Here is a 23,551-nt window from a genome sequence, read left to right on the forward strand (position 1 = left end):
ACTAAATCCAGAAGAAGTGTGGCAACATCTCCAAGACGCCTGAAGAAACCTGTCATTAAAATGGTGACTTATCAGGGCATTTTTTTGTTTTTTGAAAACTCTTTGTATAAGTACTTCCTTTAACTGCACACACATACAAAAAGCATATAAGGTTGTGTTATAGCTGTGTAAGGTCCATCATTATGTAATCTGATTCAAATACTGTAATATTAGATTTTTTTTTATGACAATGACCAGCATCTGGTTATGAAAGCTGATTCTAGCATAGCAGAAGCAATCCATTTCATGAATATTAAATGAATAAAATTAGTTTCCTTAACCATGTTATAAGTACAGTTTTATAAATCCTATTAGGAATGCTGTAGAAATACAGACCAAAACCTGAACTCATTCTACCAAGCAAGTTTACAAGGGAATTTTATTTTGACTATACTGCATTGTATCCATCACCTGAAAACCCATAATGATAGAATACATGACACTAGAATGGAGTATTGAGATTACAGATGATTTTCATAACATTTGCATGTCACTTTATGAAGCTCTTATAACAGACGGATGGTGTTCAGTCAACTATCTATACCTGCAGCACATATTTAGTCAACAAATAATCTGTATGGTTATAAAACATACATTTGAAAAGACACATCAAATAAAACTGATGGTTTCACATCACAATAAAAAACTGCAATAGATAAATGACATTTTAAAGCATAATTTAAAACAATATTTGCAGTGTGATATAATGTGACAAAATCTCTTCAGTGGAATTCATCTTAAATAAATCAAATAAAAATAAAAAAAGAGAAGGAATGTGTAGTATATAAATGTGCTATCATTTCTTCTAATACTATTTAGTCTGCTCTTATAAGTCCCTTGAAATCAAACCACAGTCGCATTATGATACTGATATCATGACCGTACATTACAGTGGATGTCAGATTACAAAAACAAGAATATTACATAAATCCCTGTAATTTAGTGACTTGATGGTGGTTTGATTGGTTCATTAATACAAACACACCCTGAGAACTTTCTTCCCTGACAAAACAACAATCAAGAATGTCAGGAAATTTCAATGGAATGGGCATAATGATTATTTGAAGATAACAGTAAAAATATTGTTAATGCCACAATTACAATTTCCCACTTGTTATAAATGCCGAAAATGACAGAAAGGTCTCATGAAAATTGGTCAAATTCCACCCCAAATCAAAAAAAAAAAAAAAAAAAAAAAAAAAATTGTTTATAGAGTAAATTAAGCCTTATTTAACAATTTATTTAATTTGTTGAATTTTAACGTTCATTTTACAATTTATAATTACTGTTATGCGCCATAAATGGATTTTAAGCAATTCCAATTATTTATATTTTGATGACTCTCTTTACATTAATTAACAAATACAGTGAATTTTAAAACAAATATCTGTATTATTGTAATACAGTAATTTTATCGAAATCAGAATAAATGATGGCAATAGAATTTAAATATTCCTTTGACAGAACAGTAACGAAAAGAATTTTTCATTTGGGGGAAATGTGCTTCATTATCACAATGCCATAATGCTAAAAAATCCTAATGGTCAAAAAAAAAAAAAAAAAAAAAAAAGCAGCAGCATTTTCTTTATACACACACAAATCTTTCTTTTGATTCTGGGGTAAATAATGACACAGACATGTTCTTGGTTTCATAATATTTACCCTTTAAGTAAAAAGATCTTGACCAGGGACTGTGGTCAGTGGTTTATCTCACTCTTTGTGCAAAAGCAAACATTCATAAATACACAGAAATGGTCAGCACAATTTAACACATTCAGAACTTAAAGAGACAAAATTAAAAGTGCTACAGTGAGGTTGGTAAAGCACGGGCAGAGAACATCGTCAGTATGAGGAAATCAGGATGCTTTCCTGAAATGTGTTGATTAATGGTATCTCACCTGCATTAATTGTGTGTGTGTTTGTGCCTGGACGGGTCAGATACCGAACTCTAGCGGTCCACGCAGTGACTAGGAATGGCTTAAGGGTCGACCTGAAGCAGGGGTTCAGGTCCGGAGGCGATCTGGTCTCAGGTCCCTGGAGCGTTCGGCTCGTCTCATATCATCTCAAGCGAGCCGCTACTCGAGTATGGCTGATTGATCGCAGATGGCGCCAGAGGAGTCTTAGATTGTGATGTAATGCTGTCGAAGTTTAGCAACTAAAAACTCATGGGTAAGATTATGTCTGGTGATTATTCCCACAATCTGCAAGAGACACAAACAGCAAAACACAAATGTATGAAACCATTCTTGTAGTTTACTAAGCTTCTTCCAAGAAAATATATTCTGAGAAAAAAAAAAAAAAAAAAAAAAAAAAAAGAGAAAAGGTTTATCCAAAAAATGTAATTCTGTTGTCATATACTCACCCTCAATAATATGGTTTGTTTTATGTTTAGCTTTTTTTGTTCATTTGGAGCTTTACAGCCCCTGGACACTATACTTTCACTGAATTGGAAAACGCGTTGATTTTCACAAAGCTCATTGTTCTGAAAAGCGCAGTGTGCTCTGATTGGCCAGCAATTCAGTGCATTGTGATTGGCCTGAAAACCTGAAGCGTGCGACGGAAATCTTACGCCCCTTACCGGATTTGGAACATCAGCTCCCAAAGCAATAATGACAGGTGATAATGTCGGCACTACCTTTTCAATTCGAGCCCGAATCTGATGCAGATGACCAAGCTGATCGATCAACTTTGCCAGCGCGACTGGACCAGAACTTATCAGGGCCGGGTTTCCCGATAACGATGTATCTTAGCTCTTAAGAGCGCTTTCTACGTGCAAGGTTACGAACGCTCGCAGCAATTCCACGAGCGTTTCCCAAAAATGAACTTAACATGAACGCGCTCTACGTGCTACTTAAGAGTCGCTGTCCATTCGCGAAGCGCTGAAATATAACCTTATATGGAATCGTATTCTGAACGTTTAACCTAATAATTGTCATATGTTGTGGATTAGCAATCAAGACAAGTCTATATAAAGCACCTACAGGCGGAGGCACTGACAAAATGGCAAAAAAAAAAAAAAACCTTCCCTTTCAAAAAGATGCAATTAATGTCCTTTTAGAGGAGATAGAGCGAAACAAAGATGTAATTTTTAACAGATTTAAAGGATTTCTTTAATTTATTTATTTTGTTCATTTATTTTAATTTTGATTAAAATTATTAGATTAAATTATTTCTATTTTTTTTGTTTTGTTTTCTGACCTTTTTAATTATTTAATTTATACATTAATTTAACTAACAACAAAAAAAAGAGTAATAAAGTGTACAATAAAGTACAATAAAAACCTTATATTATAATCACATTGCATTTGAATAAAGTTAAAGGTGTAATCTGCCGGTTGTCCTACAGGTGTCCTCATAAATCTGTCTTCTTACGATGCACTTGGGGATGTACGATTACTCCAGAGCACTCGTAGTTCTACGAAGATTTTCAAGTGCTACTTAAGCTACGATGCTTTTGGGAAACAGACCATAATATTAAGATCAGTCGTGCGATCGTTTTTACGATCAACTTAGGCTTACGATGCTTTTGGGAAACGCAGCCCAGATTGGTAAGGTTCTATTTCATTGGGGAGATAATTATTGATTATAATGACTTATTCTTTTAAGTTCTTATTCTTAGTCTTTTTAAGCATTGCGCCGTGTTAATTTTTTTTTTTGGGGGGGGGGGGGGGAACACTATGTAAACATAAAAACCATGTCTGCATTTGTGATCGTAGAAACGTCAAACAAGCGGTACCCTCTACTACTCAAAACTCGCATTTGAATAGTCAGCCTGTAAGTATGTTTTCATATTTTAAGAATTTGCTACTGTGTCTGTGAGTCAGAAGCGCCAGAATGCAAAGATGGAATTGCCCCACTTTCTAGAATCAGCCTTTGAGCACAGCCGGCCTTGTACTCTCGCAGGTTCTGGAAACAGTCCTCCGAAAAATGCGCAGCACACAGTCAAATATTTTGGTTGTACTGTTCAGGAACACTGTTGTAAATAAAGCTTAACCACTGTTTTCTAATTGTGTCCTCTTTTGGAAGGCCAGACAAAGTAGTTTGGCTTTCGCAACGAGAAACATAGCGTCTCCACGACATGGCGGTAACAATTACACAGCGAGACTAAAAGTTCTGCATTCTTTCTTTGCGTATACAATTGGGCGTTGTTACGAAACTCTGCCCCCACACACTGACGTAGATTTGTTGGGCGTGTTTGAACGAAGCGTTTTAGGAAGGCCTTAACTTTTACAAAGAATATCTCTTTAGGTTTGAGACTTTGAGCTTTGTAACTCTGCAGATCTTATACATGCACAAACAGCTACATAACACACTAAAGAAAAAGGAAAACAAGAAATCGCATTCAAATGAATGAAGACACAGAAGGTTTCTTCTATATTTCTTTGCCACTTTGTTTCCATCTACATGTTTAGATGGTTTGTGCTTATTAAGGGTGTTTACACAACAACTAAAAACGGAAAAGTTTTTCTTTTGCCTTTCTGAAAACGATCCCGCGAAAATGACTAAAAACGCTGCATTATGCATTCCAGGCCAGTAGTGGCCGATGTCACTTAGTAAAGAAGCACTACGCTATAGACGGAACACATAATACGCATGTGCATGACGTCACCGTTTCCACAAATTTGCACTTTGAAAGTCTTTAAAAGTTTGCATAATCAGGCCCCCAAAACTCCATTGTTGTGTAAATGAACGGTCAAAACGCATAAAGAGTTTTCTGTGTAGTGTAAACGTCCCTCTCAGTCTAAGACGTACCTCTCCCACGGCATTGACTACAGGTAAGTGTCGAAGCCCCATGGTCCTGAACAGATTGAATACTTGGGAGACGCGTGTATTTGGAGAGACTGTATTCGGACAGGGGTTCATGTAAGGAGTCACATCCTGTAAAAAAAGAAAAAAGAAAAACAAAATTAGGCTAATTATGTCTAAGAGAGACCACTGAACAAACTGTCATCACTGCATGGCTCACTTTACAGCAAGAGCTCTTCAACGTTTCCAATTAACACCAATTAATAGTCATTATGCACATCAACACACATCATGTATAACTGATATCCAGCAGTTTATGAACTGCTGTGAGTCACGGCATTCCCTGATGAGTTTTATAGGTCAGAGGACTTGCCACAATCATGCGTGGATTGAGAAGGGCCAGGTCGAGATCGTGGATGTCAGGGAATCGTGGGTAGTCCTCAGTCATCTCTGAATGAGAGAGCCGTGGCTGAGAGGCGCTCTACAGAGTGGAGGAAGAGAGAGAGATAGGTTGGTTGACATGCATCTGGTTGATTCGTGTAGAGCTATGAACAAGTTAAACAAGGACAAATTAAAGTATCAAAGTTCCTAACTTTGTTTGCTGATAATTCTTCTAAAGGAACTTGTAAACTGCTAAATAATTATAGGTTTTTAGCAACCTATAATTATTATTTTTTACTTATTATGGAATATACTTCAAATATATACTTAAGTGTGAACTGAATATAATGTTTTCTTATCTGCATTTTAATTGGAATTAAATGAAAATGTATTATAGTTTAAATTTATATTAAATGCAATTCGTTTTTTGACACTTAAGAAGAACTGAAGTACTTTATTAGGCCCTGTTTACACGAGAACGCTCGCGGGTGAAAACGTAAAAATATTTTATCAGATGTGCCTTTCGTTTAGACGGCGACAGCGTTTTTGGGGCTTAAAAACGCAAAAAAGTGAAACCACCCTCCAGAGTGGAAATCTTAAAAACGCTCCACCGTCGCGTTTCCGTCTAAACGGTAAAAACGCAAAAGTCTGCTAGGCAGTGAAGGCACCGATCAGTGCTTCACATTGCCACCTAGCCGCCTGGAGTGCATACTACATTGAATTTCACACACTTTTGCGTCACCATATGCACGCAGATTTCCCCTCCATAACGCTCATCTAAACCATAGACATCAATATCTATGGTCTAAACCATAGACTGTAAAAAGGGCAGCGAAGCAAGTGCATTCTGGGAGTTGTTGTCTTTCATCCACATAAGCCAAAAATAAATTTTCTGGCTTTTCTCAGTCTAGAAAGCTCCAAATTCAAAAATGATTTCTTCTACATAAATGACCCATTTTAAATACACCTTCATCTTTCCAGAGGTGAAGTATCCCTTTAACCATGGTTTTGTGATCGATTACTGTTTGTAATCGTAGTAAACATAGTTTTCCAACAAATATCATGATTAAATGTCAAACGTATAATGAGTATAACGTTTCTAAAATGTATAAGAAAATTACCAAAAAAAACACACTACTCTGAAACATCCTGTGAAATCCTGCTTGCGAAGTCTGTGCATGAAATCCGTTCTTGACGATCCTCTTGTTTGTTAACGTTCTTAAGTCTGAATCAGGCTTGAATTGGTTTGAAATTGACTGCATCCTTAATATTTACACCTGAGCAGATGAAACTCGCGGTTATTGTAAGGGCCGGGACATTTCCCAACGTGCCGAGCAGTGCCAATCACAACACTAACCAGCTAACCAATAACAGCACATTTCGTATTTCGGAAGAAGGGGCTTCATCGAAACTGGAACTATACGGAACGTTCGAGCCAGACTAGGGAGAGAGGAGCTGTAAAAATGTAAAATAATGTGCTTTTTGAACAATCAAGAATGAAAGCATATAGGACCCCTTTAAATGAGGAATATTGTGATGTTTTTGTTCCCAGAAGAAACCTCAAGACTACAATGGAGCCATTTCAGGGAGTTCAGAAACTGTGCTTACTGATATAGAGAATAACTCCCTTTGGATTGGATTGGATTTGTAACTTTGCAGACCTCTTTAATGCTAAAACAGCAACATTACACACTAAAAAAAAAAGTTGAAAATATAAAAAAAAGCATAATAGGATCCCTTTAATGAGAGTGGTTAATAATAATATTGTTCCCTGATCATGCTGCCTTGATTAGCCAAATGATGGAGAAAGCTATAAAGTTTTAATAAAATATTATTAAAAAAACAGGAACAATTATTAATAAATTAGAATTTTAATGTGCACTTTCAAGTAATTATAAGGCATAAACATAAGGAGACCACAGGGATGATTTGACCTCCTCAAAGAATGATGAGAGTAATATGCAGAAAATCGAGGTGGGAAATGAAGGCAGGAGAAAATGTGATGAGACAGGAAGAGAACAAACAAAAGGGAAGAAGAGAGAAGAATCAAGCAGAAGGGAAACAGGAGCAGGCGTTTGAATGACACTGACCGACTGGTTTTCAGCATAGCAGACGCCGCGGATCAGCAAGTTGACGAGCTGTGAACGCAGGATGAGCCCATGAAAGGTGAGCGGGCGGAACCTCTCCTCCATGGTCCACTCCTCACTGGGAGACTGGTCCGGGTAAAGGTTTGGGTACGGCACATGCCTGCCAACATCAACACACAGCAGTCTCATGTAAACGGCTCACGTGGGAAAATAGATTTCCTTTGCTCTTTTTAAATAAAAGGCACAATACTGTCACAGCTCCTCCCCAGTATACCGACATCATTTATTAAAAACAGCAAAAACATTCATTGAAAAATATCAGCGTATTAACATATGATCTCTTATATTTTCAATATTCAGCTAACTGGTCTGCCCTGGATTACATATAGAGGACTTAAAAGTACATGAGCAAAAAAACCGTTAAAGTCTAAGTGTAAAAGAGAGGATGGAAGTGGTCATGTCACCAAATGGCTGTTTTTGGTGAAAGAAAAAAATTATAAGCGGACTTCTGGGAGCTATAAATGCTCAAAAGTGGAGAATACGCAGTGTTTAAATATTTCTGTGACAATATACACTGCATGCAAAGTACTGTTATATGAATTCATTTTGTCTCAATGCTCAATGTTCTCATAATATATATTCTTTTCAACTAGAACAGGGTGATAATACAGTAGTTCTGGAGGTAAAAGGTCAAAGTTCATCCAACTGACCTCCTCTCCAGCATCTGCTGAAGCATGTCCTGCCCTTCCTCCGCCGGCTCCACAACAACCTGCTCATCACACACATTGCGTAGCTCACTCGACGGGTATGATTTCATCGACTGACACCTCCGTCTCTGCTCCCCCGCACGCGTCAACACACTGGTTTTCTGAAGGAGCAGAAACAACAAGAGTGAAACAGGGTTTCGTTTTTTTGGACATTGAAACAAAAATAATTAGTAATCATAAACTAACAATACAGCATTTATTAATTTTGGTTAATGTTAATTTCTACACATGCTTATTGCTAATACATTTTTTAAATTTAACTTTAACTATTTTATTTTAAAACAACTTTAAAATTATGTTATGTACTTGATCTACCCATCAGATTTAAGTTGGATTTTGAGTGGATACATATTTTAGAAGTGGATAAAGTTATAATATATTAATGAAAGATTATTTTAGAATTACATATAGTAGTCAAGTCACATTTATTTATATAGTGCTTTTTACAATACAGATTGTTTCAAAGCAGCTTTACAAAAATAACTGGAAAATAATGCAACAAAGTTTGTTTCCAGAAGAAAATAATATCACAGTCCAGCTTCAGTAAGTTCAGTGATGTTTCATTTTTGTTGTAAAAAAGTAATTAATTTAGTTCATATATATATATCTGCTCTGGAGAAGGTCATGATGTCATTGTCCAGCTCAGTTCAGTTCTCATATAATGGAGTCAATGCAGGCAGATCAATAATATTGTTGAATATTAAATTAAATGTACCCAACTAAGCAACCAAGCCAATGGCAACAAAGGTGAAAAAAGGCGAAAAAGGCGACAGTGGCAAGGAACCAAAACTCCATCAGGTGACAGAATGGAGAAAAAAACCTTGGGAGAACCCAGGCTCAGTCGGGGGGCCAGTTCTCCTCTCGCCAACGAACGAACAGTGTATGATTATGATTCAGGCAGCATTACAGGTCAGAAGTCAGATTGGATTGGAACAATCAGAATACTATCCAGTTCCTAGTAATAACAACAGTAATGAATGGTACACAATAACATTGATTAGTTTCATTATGAAGTCATGCTCCGAGTCAAAGCAGAGTTTTCTCAGTAGCTTTGGTACATTTCTCAGATCACAACAGATTTTTTTTTTTTTTTTTTGCAATTGTCTGCCGTTTCCTACATCAATTGCTCATTTCATGTTGATCAAAATATATTGTACTGGTTCTCTGTTATATAGTCTTTAAAATAGCCATTAAATGCTAAATGTAACCAGTCATAATCTGTTAATCTTTCCACACACTTCTATTAATTAGTTTTTTGTGTGTCCTGAACTGACAAATTGCTGTCAGGTGAATGTTGACTTTTAAATGTTTCCCCTTTGTTCTGTGAAATAGTTATGTCTAATGACATATGTTTCGATAGAAATGACATATATGGTTAAAGTGTACTGACAAGCATTTATGGTAAAATAAGATGCACTTTATAAGTAATGATGAATTAATATGAAGATGTACTGTAAAATGGTTGTCTTTTTTTTTTTTTTTTGTACCACATTGACATTGTCCTGTAATTTGTTGATTGCAATCAATATTCCACAAACATTAATGTGTACATTTTGTACCACTGAAATTGATATATGCTATGCTATAAATAATGCAACCTTGTGCATATTCAATCATTGTCATCAAAACCGTAGCCATAGTTTACATCAGGAAATACTGACTGAGTACACTGTTATATCGACAACATGGCTAAGCATTCTTGTTTGCGGCATCAATTTAATAATTTTAATAAATATAGTCATTTACACTATGTTATTACTGCATCCTGTTAATGTACAACAATACTGAGGTGCAAATAGTATCTGCCACTATTTATAAGTTAGTAGCAGCATCTAACAACTATTTGCACTTATTGCAAAGCACTGTATATTTGTATATTTTACAAAAAAAAAGAAATACTTTTGAGAGATGAACCAAGGATTTTAAGCAAGTTACAGGCTTTTTGCAGGTAATTCATTGTGTTGTGCGGTTTGAATGAATCGTTTTGAGAAATGCACTTACTGGTTTGCAAATGCTAAGGATGATTTAAGAAATGTGCCAAAGCATCTGAGAAAAACTGTATTAGTTAAAGTAAAAAAAACAAAAAAAACACCACCTAGTCACTATGATAATCCGATCCCTAATTATGGTTCAGGTCCTTCCTTCAATATAGTCTATTTTATCATCCGGCAGGCAAAAAGTCACTTCAACTCTACTGAGCGAGACGTAAAAACAGTAGACCATTTGCACCATCTTGTGGTCAAAACACTGTAGATAAACACTAGTACAAATGGTGTGATGTACCTTGAATTTGATATTGTTGCTTATGAGGATATTTCCCTTCATAAACTCCTTCTCGTTATCTCGGTTCTCGGTGACAACGGGGAAGGCGTGATAGACTGTGGTCCTCAGGATACTGACCAGAGACTGAATACGGGTGTGAGGATACACGTATGTCAGGTTGGGCTCCATGATGTCACTGGCTGTCAATCTAATGGAGATGGGGATACATTAAAAACAAACAAGACAAAATTGTACAAGACAAATTATGAAGAGAAATATTAATTCATGCATGCATGCATTCATTCATTCATTAACAAATGATTTTTTAGAGACGAACTAAGGATTTAAACGAATTTTGAGAAATATACTTAGTAATTGAATGAATTTTGAATGAACGAACGAACCAAGGATTTTAAGCAAAGAATGAATGAATGAAAGAGATGAACTAAAGATTTTAATGAATGAATGAATGAACGAGATAAGGATTTTAAGCAGTGAATGAATGAATGCATTTTTTTTTTTAAAGAGATGAACTTAAGATTTTAAGCAATGACTGAATTAATGAAATTTAAGAGATGAGATAAGGATTTTAAGCATTGAATGAGTGCAATGAATAAATGAAGTGGCCCCAAAAGCATTTAGACACATCATGTACGAACATCATTGCATTACAAAATATCATATTTTTCCTAGAACTTGGATTATTTGACAAATAATGTTATGAAATGCAGAGATTTTTAAGCGTGTATTAAAAGTTCAAATTCTGGGAGCCTCTGTGATCCACAATAATAAAAAGCCACTGTTACACGTGTAATACAAAGGTCTCACTTGTCCATCTCGACTTCTGTTTCCCACTCCAGCAGCGGGACTCCTTTCAGGTGAATGTGAATATCATATATTCCCTTATTAAAGAAATCTCCTGTCCATTTGGCCACCTGACAAAAACAATGGTAGTTAGAAGTCATTGAAGAGAAGAATGAGACATTATATGTAGATTCTTTTTTTTTACCATAATACATTTTAATTATGCTATACTGGGAAGACATTTATTAAGGGTGTAGTCTGATAGTTAAAATGTCACACAAACTGTCCAAATAATAGTATTTATTATCACACAAATTTCCTGGATGATGATTTCCTATAAGACAAAAAAACACCAAATTCAGATTTTTGTTTTCCTACCATCAGTGTAATCATAATGGGAAGTCCGTAGGTGATCTCATTGGTCGATTCAATTAAGATTACTGTCAGGCTGATGGTCATTCTAACCACGCCTCCTAGGAAGGCAGCTGCTCCAATCAAGGCAAAGGTCCCCGAATAGATTTGCATATGGAAGTTACTGCAATTACACAGTAAAACAACATTTTACATTTATGGCAAAAGATTATGATGAATAAGATGCATTAAATACATGTGTCCTGTTCCAAAAGGCTACCTTGGTTGTTCTTAAAACACTATAAACAGAAATAAATCTTACATTTTGAGGACATTGGCCAGCAGGCGTCCAAGTGAAGCTCCACAGAGAAGAGACGGGACAAACAGACCACTGGGGACGGAAACACCATATGTCCAACAGCTCAGAAAAAAATACAGCACAAAGAACAGCGAGAGGGTGACCGGACTGAAGGTAGCTGTGAACAAAGCCAGAACAAGGAGGGAGAAAGAAAGACAGAAAGGGTTAGAAAATAGAGTTGTATGGTCATATTAACATCTCAGGAAACTTCAACTTGATTTCTACGGACCACAATATCATAGAGGTGAGGGCTGGATGTTTAATGAAAATTTGGATTATAACAATTATGAAAACAAGATAAATCAAGATAAAACTTTTATTGTGCCACATTCCATTTCACAATGAGGCTCTAATTATTTTTTTTGTTACTTTACATCAGTGTGATTTCACCCTCGCTAAATGTTTTAGGTTTTAGTAGTTGTAGAAGTGTACTCCAGTTCATTATTTTGGTCTCATTTATTTTAAATATTCAATACTGTTCAACGGTTTTAGATCGGTAAGTCTCTTCTGCTAACCAAGGCTGCATTTATTTGATCCAAAATACAGCAAAAACAGTAATATAAAAAAATATTTTGAATATATTTTAAAATGTAATTTATTCCCGTGAGGCAAAGCTGAATTTTCAGCATCCTTACTCCAGTCTTCAGTGTCACATGACCCTTCAGAAATCATTCTAATATGTGGATTAGTCTTCCACTAGTCTCATCGTGGAGGTGGAAACACATTCAAATTACAACTTGAATTACAAAGATAAATATATAAATATATGATTTTTATTGAGCAAGGAGGCATTAAATTGATCAATAAATTGGTCTTTATTAAATTGAAGACTGGAGTATTGGCTTGGCATCAAAAGAATAAATTACATTTGAAAATGTTTATATATATATATTTTTTTATAATATTTCACAATATTACTGTTTTTGCTGTATTTTTTTAACAAATAATTGAAGCCTTGGTGAGCAGAAAAAGACTTAAAAAAACATTTTAAAAAATCATAATTATTGCATTTGATCTGATCTGATCTTTTGATCTGTAGTGGATTATTAATATTAAAGGAGCCATATGTAAGATTGTGGCCAAAACTGGTACTGCAATCACTTTCAAATTACTGTATAGCAGTGTATCCCCTCCCCCTCCCCCCTGACTCGAGGTTGCCAGATAGGCTGCAGGATCCAGCACGAACATTTGTAGCTGCAGCTGTGGTAACTAGAGCAGAGCTGGCAACCCGGATGCCGAAACACTACAAAGATTATCTATGCAAATGTGCAGTCCTAAAATAGGTTGAGGTGGAGTAAATTACATACATGTCATATTTTTGGTAAAGGTCTTTAAGGATTAAAATCCTTTTGGTAGAATTTTCTGAAATGTCTATGGAGAACATAGGTTGCTGGAAAAGGGGGTGGTATATTCAAAATAGCAAACCATGCTGTGATAAAAATAAAAAATCCTAACCTAAACAGTACATTGCTGCATGTACCGGTAAGTTTCTTACCATTCTGGTGGAAGAGCTGATGGATAGCCACCTCTTGAGGGTTGAAGAACAGAGTCGCCATGTCATTATATGTGTTGTTGTAGCAGAAGAATCGTCGTATGGTTGAGTTCACCTCCTCACTTACAGAACCCTACAAAACACAAACCATTACTGCACCAACACTCTGACTCATACTGCACACGAAAAAAAAGGACAGCTTTCTAGAAATTAGAAGTTATACTCTCATAAAAATAAACTGAAGTGTGGACCTGGGGTGTGTTTCCCAAAAGCATCGTTAGCCAACTATGGTTGCAAGTCATTACCAACAAAGCTAAACAACTTGGTGTTTCCCGAAAGCATAGTTCCAACAAACATTCGCAAACAGCATCACAAACGTGCGTGGTTGGAACTATAGCTATCGAGCTGTGGTTAGAAGCATAGTTTCCTGTTAAAATGACATGTGGACTTAAACAGATCATGCTATTGGGCACAGCATCAAGCTAACATTCAATACATTCTACTGTATATCTTTCATCCCATTTAAATATACATTTTAATCATAAATTTTAGCATGTCAACAATCAGCCCCGTTTCTGAGGAGTGTGCATGTGGATAAATGCACAAGGGAACTTTGGAGTATGATGTAGAGGAACCCGCGATGAATCAAACATTAAATAAAGCAAAACGAGTAGTCCTCAGTTTGTTAAAGCAGCATGTCAGAAAAATATTGTTACGTGGAGAAAGCTGCTGACTGAATGAACTGCATGTATAAGAGTAAAGTGTATGCCAAATACTGCATGTTAACTTAATTAAATGCATGTTACGTGTCGTTCAAACGACAGAGGTGTGACCACTTTAGGGAAATAGTCGTGACTAGCTAGTTCGTTTCTACAACCATTCGTCAAACTTTGGTGGTTAAGCAGTGAGTTACGTTGTTGTGCGGGAAACTCACCCCAGGTTGTATACCAACAGTTCAATATCTTGCTGCTGTTATTTCAGCCCAGCAAGTAATCATTACTTTCATCATTACTTACTGTTCATTTTGTATTGCAAAACACTTGTGCTGCTACTGAGTTGGGATACGGGTAAGGTTAAGGACAGGTTTGGTGGTATGAGTAGGTTTAAGGGTGGCTTAACGGGTAAGGGAAGGGTCAACAGTGTAATTATAGATGTAACCACAGAAATTAATTACAGATGTAATTACAACAAAGGCATTTTTACATATTAGTACAATGTAAAAACATCCATGTACTAGAGTTCTGGATAAATTGAGAATCACCTTTTTTTGTTTCAAAAAGAGATCACAATCGAACAACTAAATAAAATAATGCAATTTACTAGAGGTTCTGACAAAATATAAATTGCTGCAGTCTATTTAAAACTGTTTAATTTATTCGAATTTGTGAGATTGCAGAGATTGTGTCCGTGAGCAGAGGTTGTTGTGGCGGAGTGGTGTTATCATTGTCCTTGTGTGATATGTCAACCGCATGTCCATTTTGCTGCTGAAGTGAAGTCCTGTGGTCATTCATACTGTGTCCAGGTGTGTGTGTGCCATTCAGATTGGCACACACTGCAGAAGGATGATTGAGGGAGAAGTAGATATTGTCCTTTAACACTCTTGAATCAAGTTTGTTTGGGTGGTGGCCATCCTGATGAAACAGTTGTCTCTGACTCCAGAAAAGATTGAAGTTGTCAATGAAGTTCACTCCTTTTATATTGCAGGTTTTTTGCAGCCATGTATTAAGCCCAAGCAACCGTGAAAACCTGTTTGTTCCTCTTGCTGGGAGTGGTCCACTGATGAATGTTGAACTTTCAGTCTTTTAAGTGTCTCAAAAAGTTCATTGAAATCCTTCTTAAGGAGTTCTGACTGCTCTTTATGAATATCATTCTTCCCCACATGAATGATGAGTCGATTTGCAGTCTTATGTTTCATCAGAATGTTCTGAAGTTCCCTGTTTATATCAGAAGTTGTTGCTTGTGGAAGGCAGCACGTAGTTGTATCCCTGTTGCTAATGTTTCTGATTATGGAGTCCCCCACTATCAGAGTCCTGGGCCCGGCTGCGCTCTGAGCTGAGTGCCGCTGTCTGCTCGACCTTGAGCGCCCGTTAGCATCAGTGTTAGCTACTGGCCCATTCAGTCTGTGTTCGATCACATTTGGGGATTCCTCATTTACATTTATTAGTACTTCAAATCTGTTCTCAAGATGTATAGGCGGTGGTAGGAGACCAGTGTTTGCAATCCTTGTCAGAGCTGTATCCGGGGTAGAGGATGCTACTGCGGCAATATGTGATGCTCGTGACAATCTGATGTCTCGAGCGCCTTTGGGTCTCGCTCCCTGTTTGTGCCATCGATTTGTAAGTCGATCGGCTTGTTTCTCTATCTGTCGAGGAGCACTAGTTTCATGGGACTCACCGGCTGTATGCTGAGGGTGTCCATGACGAAGCTCTGTTGTGTGCTCCCTCTGGTTTGGTGGTCCCGTAAAGTAACTTTGTTTCAAGAACTGCAATCCTTTGTAAAAGTGGCAGTTAGTGCAGCAAGTAGATTCTTGAACCAGAAGAGGTATTTTCCCTCTTATCCTTATGAATGTAGGCAGTTGTGTTTTCCTTTCCCCGGAATGTAAGCTGGTCGGGTAAAAGAATTCTGCGTTTTTGTAGTAATCCAAACTTTGTCGTTTGAGCACTGTGCTGATTTGCTGAAGTTAAAATTAGGTGATAAAAGGAAATAAAATATAAAAATATAGGAGATAAAATATAAAAGCGATAGAGCAAAGCGCGGAGCAGTAAGCAAGAGCGTCCGAACAGTAGTACTTGCTTCATTACTGGATGAATCAGCGTTTTTGAACAAATCTCTTGAATGAATGATTTAATGACAAATCATTTTTTTAACAGTCACACCTGGTGGCATAACAATGTAATCGATACAATTGTTATTTGAAGCGCCAAGTTAAGTTACTTTTTTTAAAGGATATTTGAATACTGCTATCCTGCTACCGATCCCAATCTGAATTCTGACTTATGATGCTGCCTGAATCATAATCACACCGTGTTCATTCATTGGCCAGAGGAGAACTGGCCCCTGACTGAGCCTGGTTTCTTCCAAGGTTTTTTTTTCTCAATTCTGTCACCTGATGGAGTTTGAGTTCCTTGCCACTGTCGCCTCTGGCTTGCTTAGTTAGGCACACTTAATATTCAACAATATTATTGATCTGACTGTACTGACGCTGTTGTATGATAAATGAACTGAGCTGGATGACATTTTTTTGTTTGTTGCAAAACTGCTTTATAGATGAAATGAACTAATTGAATAATTGATGATCTTTACAACAGAACTGAATCAACACTGAAATGACTTCAGCTGAACAACAGCCAAAATGCATTATTTTCCTGTGATCACTGTAAAGCTGCTTTGAAACAATCTGTATTGTATAAAACGCTATATAAATAAAGGTGACTTGACTAGGAGAAAGATTGTGTGGGTATTTGAATCAAGATTGCAATCTTTTAAGGATTAATCGTGCAGCTCTAGTATGTACACAGTAAGAACATTGTGTCAAATTATTAATTTAAATGTTATTACAAAGTAGTTAAAGGCATTTAATATAAAGTGGGACCAAAGAAGCGAAGAAAAATAGAGTAGAGTTATAAGAGAGAAAAAGAATGAAGTTATAAGAGAGAAAGGAAGCGGGTCTCAGTCTGACCTGTGTTGATGTGTTGTTATTTATGGTGGAGACTAAATCTCGGCACTCCCCCAGAGTCACTGAAGCCATGAAGATCACTAGTGTGGTCACCATACATACCAACAGACTCTCCAACACCCTGCCAATAAAAGAAATATAAAATATTGTTAGAAAGCTACTCTCTTCATATCTGGGTTTCATTCAATACTAAATCCATATAAGTATGATATCTCTCGGGCACCTGATGAATCTTGCTTTAGGATGAACGTTTCTCATGCGGTATTTTGCCAACCGTTTGTTGATGCAGTTGAACAGCGCACCGAGCAGACCTCCTGCCACCCCCATTAATACAAAAAACGCCAAATCTACTGCCGTCCACAAATGACATGACTTATCTCCATCTGTGCACTAAAGATAGCAAAGAAAAACAAATAAGGCAACACCACAGTTTGCTTTTCATTAATTCATTGATCATTTTAAGTCAACAGGAAACTGCATTCGCAAATAATCAGCAAGCTTAAGGTCAAATTTACCCTCAAGAGCATCTTAGCATATATGACTTAATATTAAATTACTGCATTAACTATTATTTATCTTTTAATTTCAAAAAAGCTGCATTACCTATAACATTAGGCTAAATCAAATAGCATTCTGGCTTCTAACTTTTTTTAAATAAACATCAGATGACTTCAGGTGAAAAGGACATTACAATTTTATAAAATATTATTTAAAAAAAAATGTCAATACTGTGCACTAATTAATTTTTCACAGTAAGAATGCGCAATAACTCTTAAATGCATAACTCTGGTCTTTTTAAATTTAAACATCAACCTTAGTGTTCATCAATCTATTCACAAATAAACAATACAACAAGAATAAGTATATACAAAAATAAATATAACAATATCTGTTTTCAAATTAATTTTTTTGTAAAAAGTGTATAGGGTTGCTAGTGAACCGGAGGAATGTAATAGTGCACATATATTTTTTTTCTGCACAACAGTAATTGAGTCTCTGATGACTCAAGTGCAATTCACCGTTTATTCTTAGGGGTTAAGAAAGTAATAGGCCACATAAATATTTAAAAGTAAAAGAGGACATGAGAGGATTTGGTGCTTTTAAATGTTACTACCATATTATCACCTAACTTACATCAACATGAATGTAAAAATGCATATAATAAAGGGGACTTAATGTTTTCATTCTGTAGTTCTTCACCTTGAACTCTCCAAAGTTGAGCAGGCCAGGGAGCTGGAATGATCCCCATTTATTAAAGTTGATCCCAGAACGAAAGAAGTTGAGTGTAAAAGTCGCAGACATGGAGCAGAACAACTAAAAGACAGTTGAGAGAGACAGAGACAGGGAATTATAATGGATTAAGGTCAAGTAGCACTTTCTGAGCACATCCCAAAAATACATGACCAAAACCCGACAAACATCAACATACCACTTTCCATGTGAGAGCCTGGTTCCAGAAGGATGACCCTTCCTCCAGACTAAAAAGTGTGCCCCCTATGGGTGCCCCGAAGGCAGCCGCAACTCCGGCTGCTGCACCCGCTGACACAAAATCCCTTTTGTCCCTTAACACAGCATAACATAAAAATTAGGGCAATTTTGATATCCCAGTTATTAATACACAGTCAGTCTCATTGAGCACATTTAGGCTGTGCGCATTATTCTAAAGATGCAAAAATTATTTTGTATAATATTATTTATAAAAATATTATTTAAGAATTATAATAAAATAATATCATACAACAGTAATATTCTAAAGATAAAAGGCTAACACTTAACAAGAAGGCCTTATTAACATATGTTAATGTATTAACTAACCTTGCGCTAACATTGTTAATATTAGTTCATACAAATCCAGCTGTTCATTGTTTGTTAATGTAAGGTCACAGTGCATTAACAAATGTTAAGAAAAACAACTTTTGATTTAAAAAAAAAAAAAATTATTATGAAATTATGACATTAACATTAACTAAGATTAATAAATGCTGTAGAAGTCATTTTCATTCTTACTTCATGTTAACTAATGTTAACAAATGAAACCTTATTGTAAATAGTAACCAAAAAAAGTGTTTTTCTTTTTAAATCTTTTTAAAAGCTACACATGCTATTGGATCATGTTAACCAAAAATCTATTTCTGTAATCTAGCTTTAAACATTGAGACATTTTCCATTTCAGTCAATTATCAATGGATAAAATGTTCCATATTGTACATTTTCACAAAGAAATATACCACATTACAGTGGTAAAGGGTTGCAGCCAGTGGAGGTAAATGCTGTTTTACATACATTTTCCACTGTGTAATAAATGATTTAGTGTTTGGTGTGATGCATTACTCACCTGTCACTGCGGAAATATGGGAAGTGAAAGCGAATCTTCTGGAAGGTGATGCTCTGAAACTAACCAGACATACAAACATGCGTTCAAAAGATTTAACTATGACTGTGGAAGGAAAGATGATGTATAAATTACTTACCAGGTAACATTCAGATCACAAAATCATTAACCATCTAAAGTACTGTAGGGCTGAGCGAATGTGGGTAGAACTCTTTACTGCCCTAGTACTTCAGAAATCCCTTTAACGGTATACATGTGAATTATATGTGGCACAATGGCCTTCATCATCACAGTATGCTAATGCTTATCTAATGCAAGGGATTCATCACTATTCGGATCGAGGACTGTTGAGACTCTCCAGGCACTGGATGGCCTCTGAGGAGACAAGAATCGATTGCACCTCAATGCCACATCTGTACCATTTGCAGCACAACACACATGTGCTTTCCACTACAGACTATGTATCATACTTTGAGAAAGGCTTCTGCACAGCAGTGCATTATGTAACTTAATAAATTACTTTGCCTGCTTTAAAGGCTGTAGGACTCTATGAAAAAAAAAAAAAGTCAAGTTGTTGAAAGCTGAAGTAATTGTAACTTTCGTTCTCTAAGTTAAATCCTATGTATTCATATCAGTTCATATCTATACCCTTCAACTTCTTTTTGTTCCGATTATTGGTTCAAAATAGCAGTGTAAGCTTCCAGCCTTACAGTAGTGTCAACCTCAACATCTTTCTATGGCAGAGAGGTTAAAGATTAGTGAAATCAGTATGTGTATTACTCAGCTCACGTTGGAAATATCAGCATATGGAGGAGTACCTGAGGAAGTCCTGCCCCTACTATCGCTCCACTGTGGATCATCGGTCCCTCTTTACCCACAAACAACCCTGAAACAAAAAACAATACTGAGTCAGTCTTGAGTCACTGTCATCGGTCTGCAAGGCTCTGGAAAACATCATGTCATTTATCGACATATTACCAGTATCAGGCCAGTTTACACATATGTTTCTTGAAAGTCTTAACCAAAAAGAGTTTTAATTGGCAATCACCATTAAGTCAAACAGAGCACAGAGCCAGGCTTTATTATAATCTTTGTACTGCTGATATAGGCAATTTTCTCATAATTACCTCCAGCAACAGCAAACAGGACCCCAGTGACTTTACAAATGAAGGTCCGCAGCCGCACAATCCCTGGAATCTTTACTCCGTTAAGGTAACTTTTAATTTCTGGGATACCAGACCCAGCTGCAACAGGCTATATACAGGAAAAAATTGATTCATTATATACTCCCCCACACACAAACACTATACAATTATTAAATGAGCATTTTTTTATGAATAGCATGCAATTTTATCATTTTTATAAATTATATATATTTGTATGTAATTTATTTCTAAATAATATATATATATATATATGTGTGTGTGTGTGTGTGTGTGTGTCTTCACATCCTGATAGCAATCAAAAATAAAAGTGGTCTAAATATTAAAACATATATATCTTCTTTGGAAGTCTCAGGATCAAAAAATGTTTGTCCATAAGATGTCCTACCTGCCTGTCAACACATGTATTTCCATTACTTCACGCACCCTACTCAGATTTATGCGTTTCTATGTCAACACTATCAAGTTAAGGGGTAATTTAACACAGTCTTTCATCCTGGGATGCTTTGTAGACTCTGCTGTGCGTGTTCATGTGCTTTGAAGGAGACGTGGCTTTGGAAAGCACTGTGAAGAGCTTAGTAGGACCTCATGCTTTCAAAGCTAGGTTGCTATTACTAGCCTCTCTGAAATTCCCTACCCTAACTTTAATGTATATTCAGATGTTCTTACCTCAATGAGCACCAGAACACTGGAGATGAAAATGAACATCATATTGAGAGCCAGCAGCTCCAGTAATGAGAGAGCTAAACAGCCATTCTCACTGCAATCCTCCACAGCTAAACAACACGTCAAGGACTCCAATCAGCAAATAGTGCAAAATTACAAGCCAAAACACAAAGCAGCATTGAGCAGAAAAGATACATTGTCCAACCAAGTGGAACTTTAGCTGAGTGAAAAGCCGCACAAAGAAATCCACAAACAGGCCAGTCTGAAAACAGAGAAAAATCAACAACAAAAAAATGATAACCATAGAAACTGTACTGAGATTAAATGTCAAATATTTCAGTTAAAAATAATCAGCTACACTTTATTTTAAGGTGACGTAGTTACATTGTACTTACTCAAATAAGTATGTGTACTTACTACAGAGCTACGGTAGGGGTTTGGTTAAGGGTTAGTTTAATTGTAATTATGCATAACTTACTGTTATTACTATAGTAAGTACACGTGTAACTAGGACGTCACCTTAAAATAAAGTGTAACAGAAGAATCTTAATGGTCTTGTAAGACTAGTCTTAGCAGTTTATGCAACCGGCCCCTGGGCACATTCATCAGTTTAAATATATTTGTATTTGTATTTACTAAATACAAGATAACCAATACTAATATCATAAACCAATTACTGACCACAACAAAGACATTAGTTCTCATTTTATATTGTAGTTATCATTTTATATTGCATATTCTACTCCCACAGGATCTACTATCCTCTATAAGTTTCAAACTCTACAGTAGAAATATCAAGACAGTATAAAACAGCTTGCACCATTGATCAAAATTATTTTAGATACATAAACCACCCCGAAACATACCAGGCCTGTTGATACTCCAATTGCAAAGACCAAAATCCACTTTATCGCTTCATACTTTCTGGCTTTCTGTAAGAGAAATGATATAATTAGCTTGGTAAACAAGGACTTGACATCATCGAATATGATAAATGATGACATAACACATTTTACCTTATTATCCAACCCCTCTAAAACCTCCAAGAATGGCTCATTAATACATCGGTCATAATCCAAACTCTGAAATGTCAAATATTAATGAAGACATAACATTGCAGTATTCATATTGTTCAAACATCACAGGTAAAGACAAAATATCAAGTATGTTTCAAGTCCTGGAATTACTTTATGTCCATTAATCACTGACCTCATAGTCTTTTCTTGGCAATATTTCATCATCATCATCTTCTCTGGTTTCACCCAGTATTGTCTAATAAGCAAAAGCCAGCATAAAATTATACAATCAGATTAACACATTCAGAAAATGAGATCAGATGCTTTAGAAAGTAAATCCCCCAATCTGATGGTTTCCTTTTGGTGGTTCTAAGGTTTCCCAGACTGGGATGATCTCAGTCTTCATAATGAACAGATGGCACGTGACGACTCGAAACAATGGAGGGACTCTTTCTCAGTACATTTCTGACATTTCATTTTATTATACCTAGAATAATGACTGAAGCAGAAGATTTGTCTACAATCTCTCCAACAATAGTCTTCACAACAACAAGAAACTCATTAACAGAATTATTAAATCAGGTAGTTTATCATCATAAAATCAAGAATTACAAGTTGTGTCCATAACCTGATGAGCTGCCTATCTAGATAATATTTTGGTGATATAATTCCATAATTCCCAAATTACATGACGTCCAAATGACATGATTCCTTAATGACATTTTATCCAAAACTGCTGCACTGGCCAAATATGCCCAACAATGTAGTCTAGATAGGGAGCACACTAAATTCAGAAACAGTTATACTTTCACGTTCAGTGATGATGCATATGAATTCATTTACTGCTCTCAGTACACTCATTTTGATTGCTAAACTCGTTGTTAGTGTACACTTGATTTACATGGTGCTGTTTACAGTGAATGTGGGTGGAGAATAACAGATGAAGCATCATTTTGCGTATTAGAAAGGACGCGCATAACATTCAACAAGGCGCTTTGCTTTATGAAACAGATAATGCACATAAATTAACTCATACCAGCTCCTCTGGTGTTCTTATGTCGCCTTCATTGCAGCAGCAGTGACAACACAAACAGCCTCCACAGCACGCCATCTTCAGCAACACACCGCTACTAGAGCGCACCTGATCACATGACCATCACACGAGTGCTGAGGCATTCAAGCGCGCACCAGCTGCGTAGCTGTAACGCAGACAAGCTGGATTCAATCGTTTTTTTATTCAAGCGCGCACCAGCTACGCAGCTTTACGTGTACAAAACGCACTAGGTCCGACACGGGAGCCGGTTAGGTTCATGTGCATTACAATATTACAGGGAAAATAAAACAAAAACGTAAAAGAATGAAGAACAGTTTGAATAAATAGGTTGACTTTTGACTTTTCTCTTCTTTTCTT

The 23,551-nt window shown here is 36.3% G+C and overlaps 1 protein-coding gene across 1 annotated transcript; it reads right to left on the minus strand.

The window, feature by feature from the left end:
* Positions 1 to 1,649: 1,649 nt before the first annotated feature.
* clcn6 (chloride channel 6) lies at positions 1,650 to 23,306 on the minus strand. Its single transcript, XM_084388875.1, has 23 exons — positions 23,177 to 23,306; positions 22,334 to 22,396; positions 22,141 to 22,206; positions 21,991 to 22,056; positions 21,320 to 21,386; positions 21,128 to 21,234; positions 20,423 to 20,549; positions 20,114 to 20,181; positions 19,299 to 19,357; positions 18,393 to 18,525; positions 18,164 to 18,277; positions 17,187 to 17,353; positions 16,967 to 17,084; positions 13,291 to 13,420; positions 11,760 to 11,913; positions 11,465 to 11,621; positions 11,111 to 11,217; positions 10,304 to 10,490; positions 7,964 to 8,121; positions 7,257 to 7,413; positions 5,159 to 5,266; positions 4,792 to 4,917; positions 1,650 to 2,240 (listed from the first exon to the last, which is right to left on the minus strand). The coding sequence occupies exons 1-23, from the start codon at positions 23,249 to 23,251 to the stop codon at positions 2,160 to 2,162; spliced, it is 2,595 nt and encodes an 864-aa protein (XP_084245001.1). The 5' UTR covers positions 23,252 to 23,306; the 3' UTR covers positions 1,650 to 2,159.
* Between the last annotated feature and the right edge of the window lie 245 nt (positions 23,307 to 23,551).

Source organism: Rutilus rutilus (assembly GCF_951802725.1).
Source record: "Rutilus rutilus genome assembly, chromosome: 19".
Lineage (NCBI taxonomy): Eukaryota > Metazoa > Chordata > Actinopteri > Cypriniformes > Leuciscidae > Rutilus > Rutilus rutilus.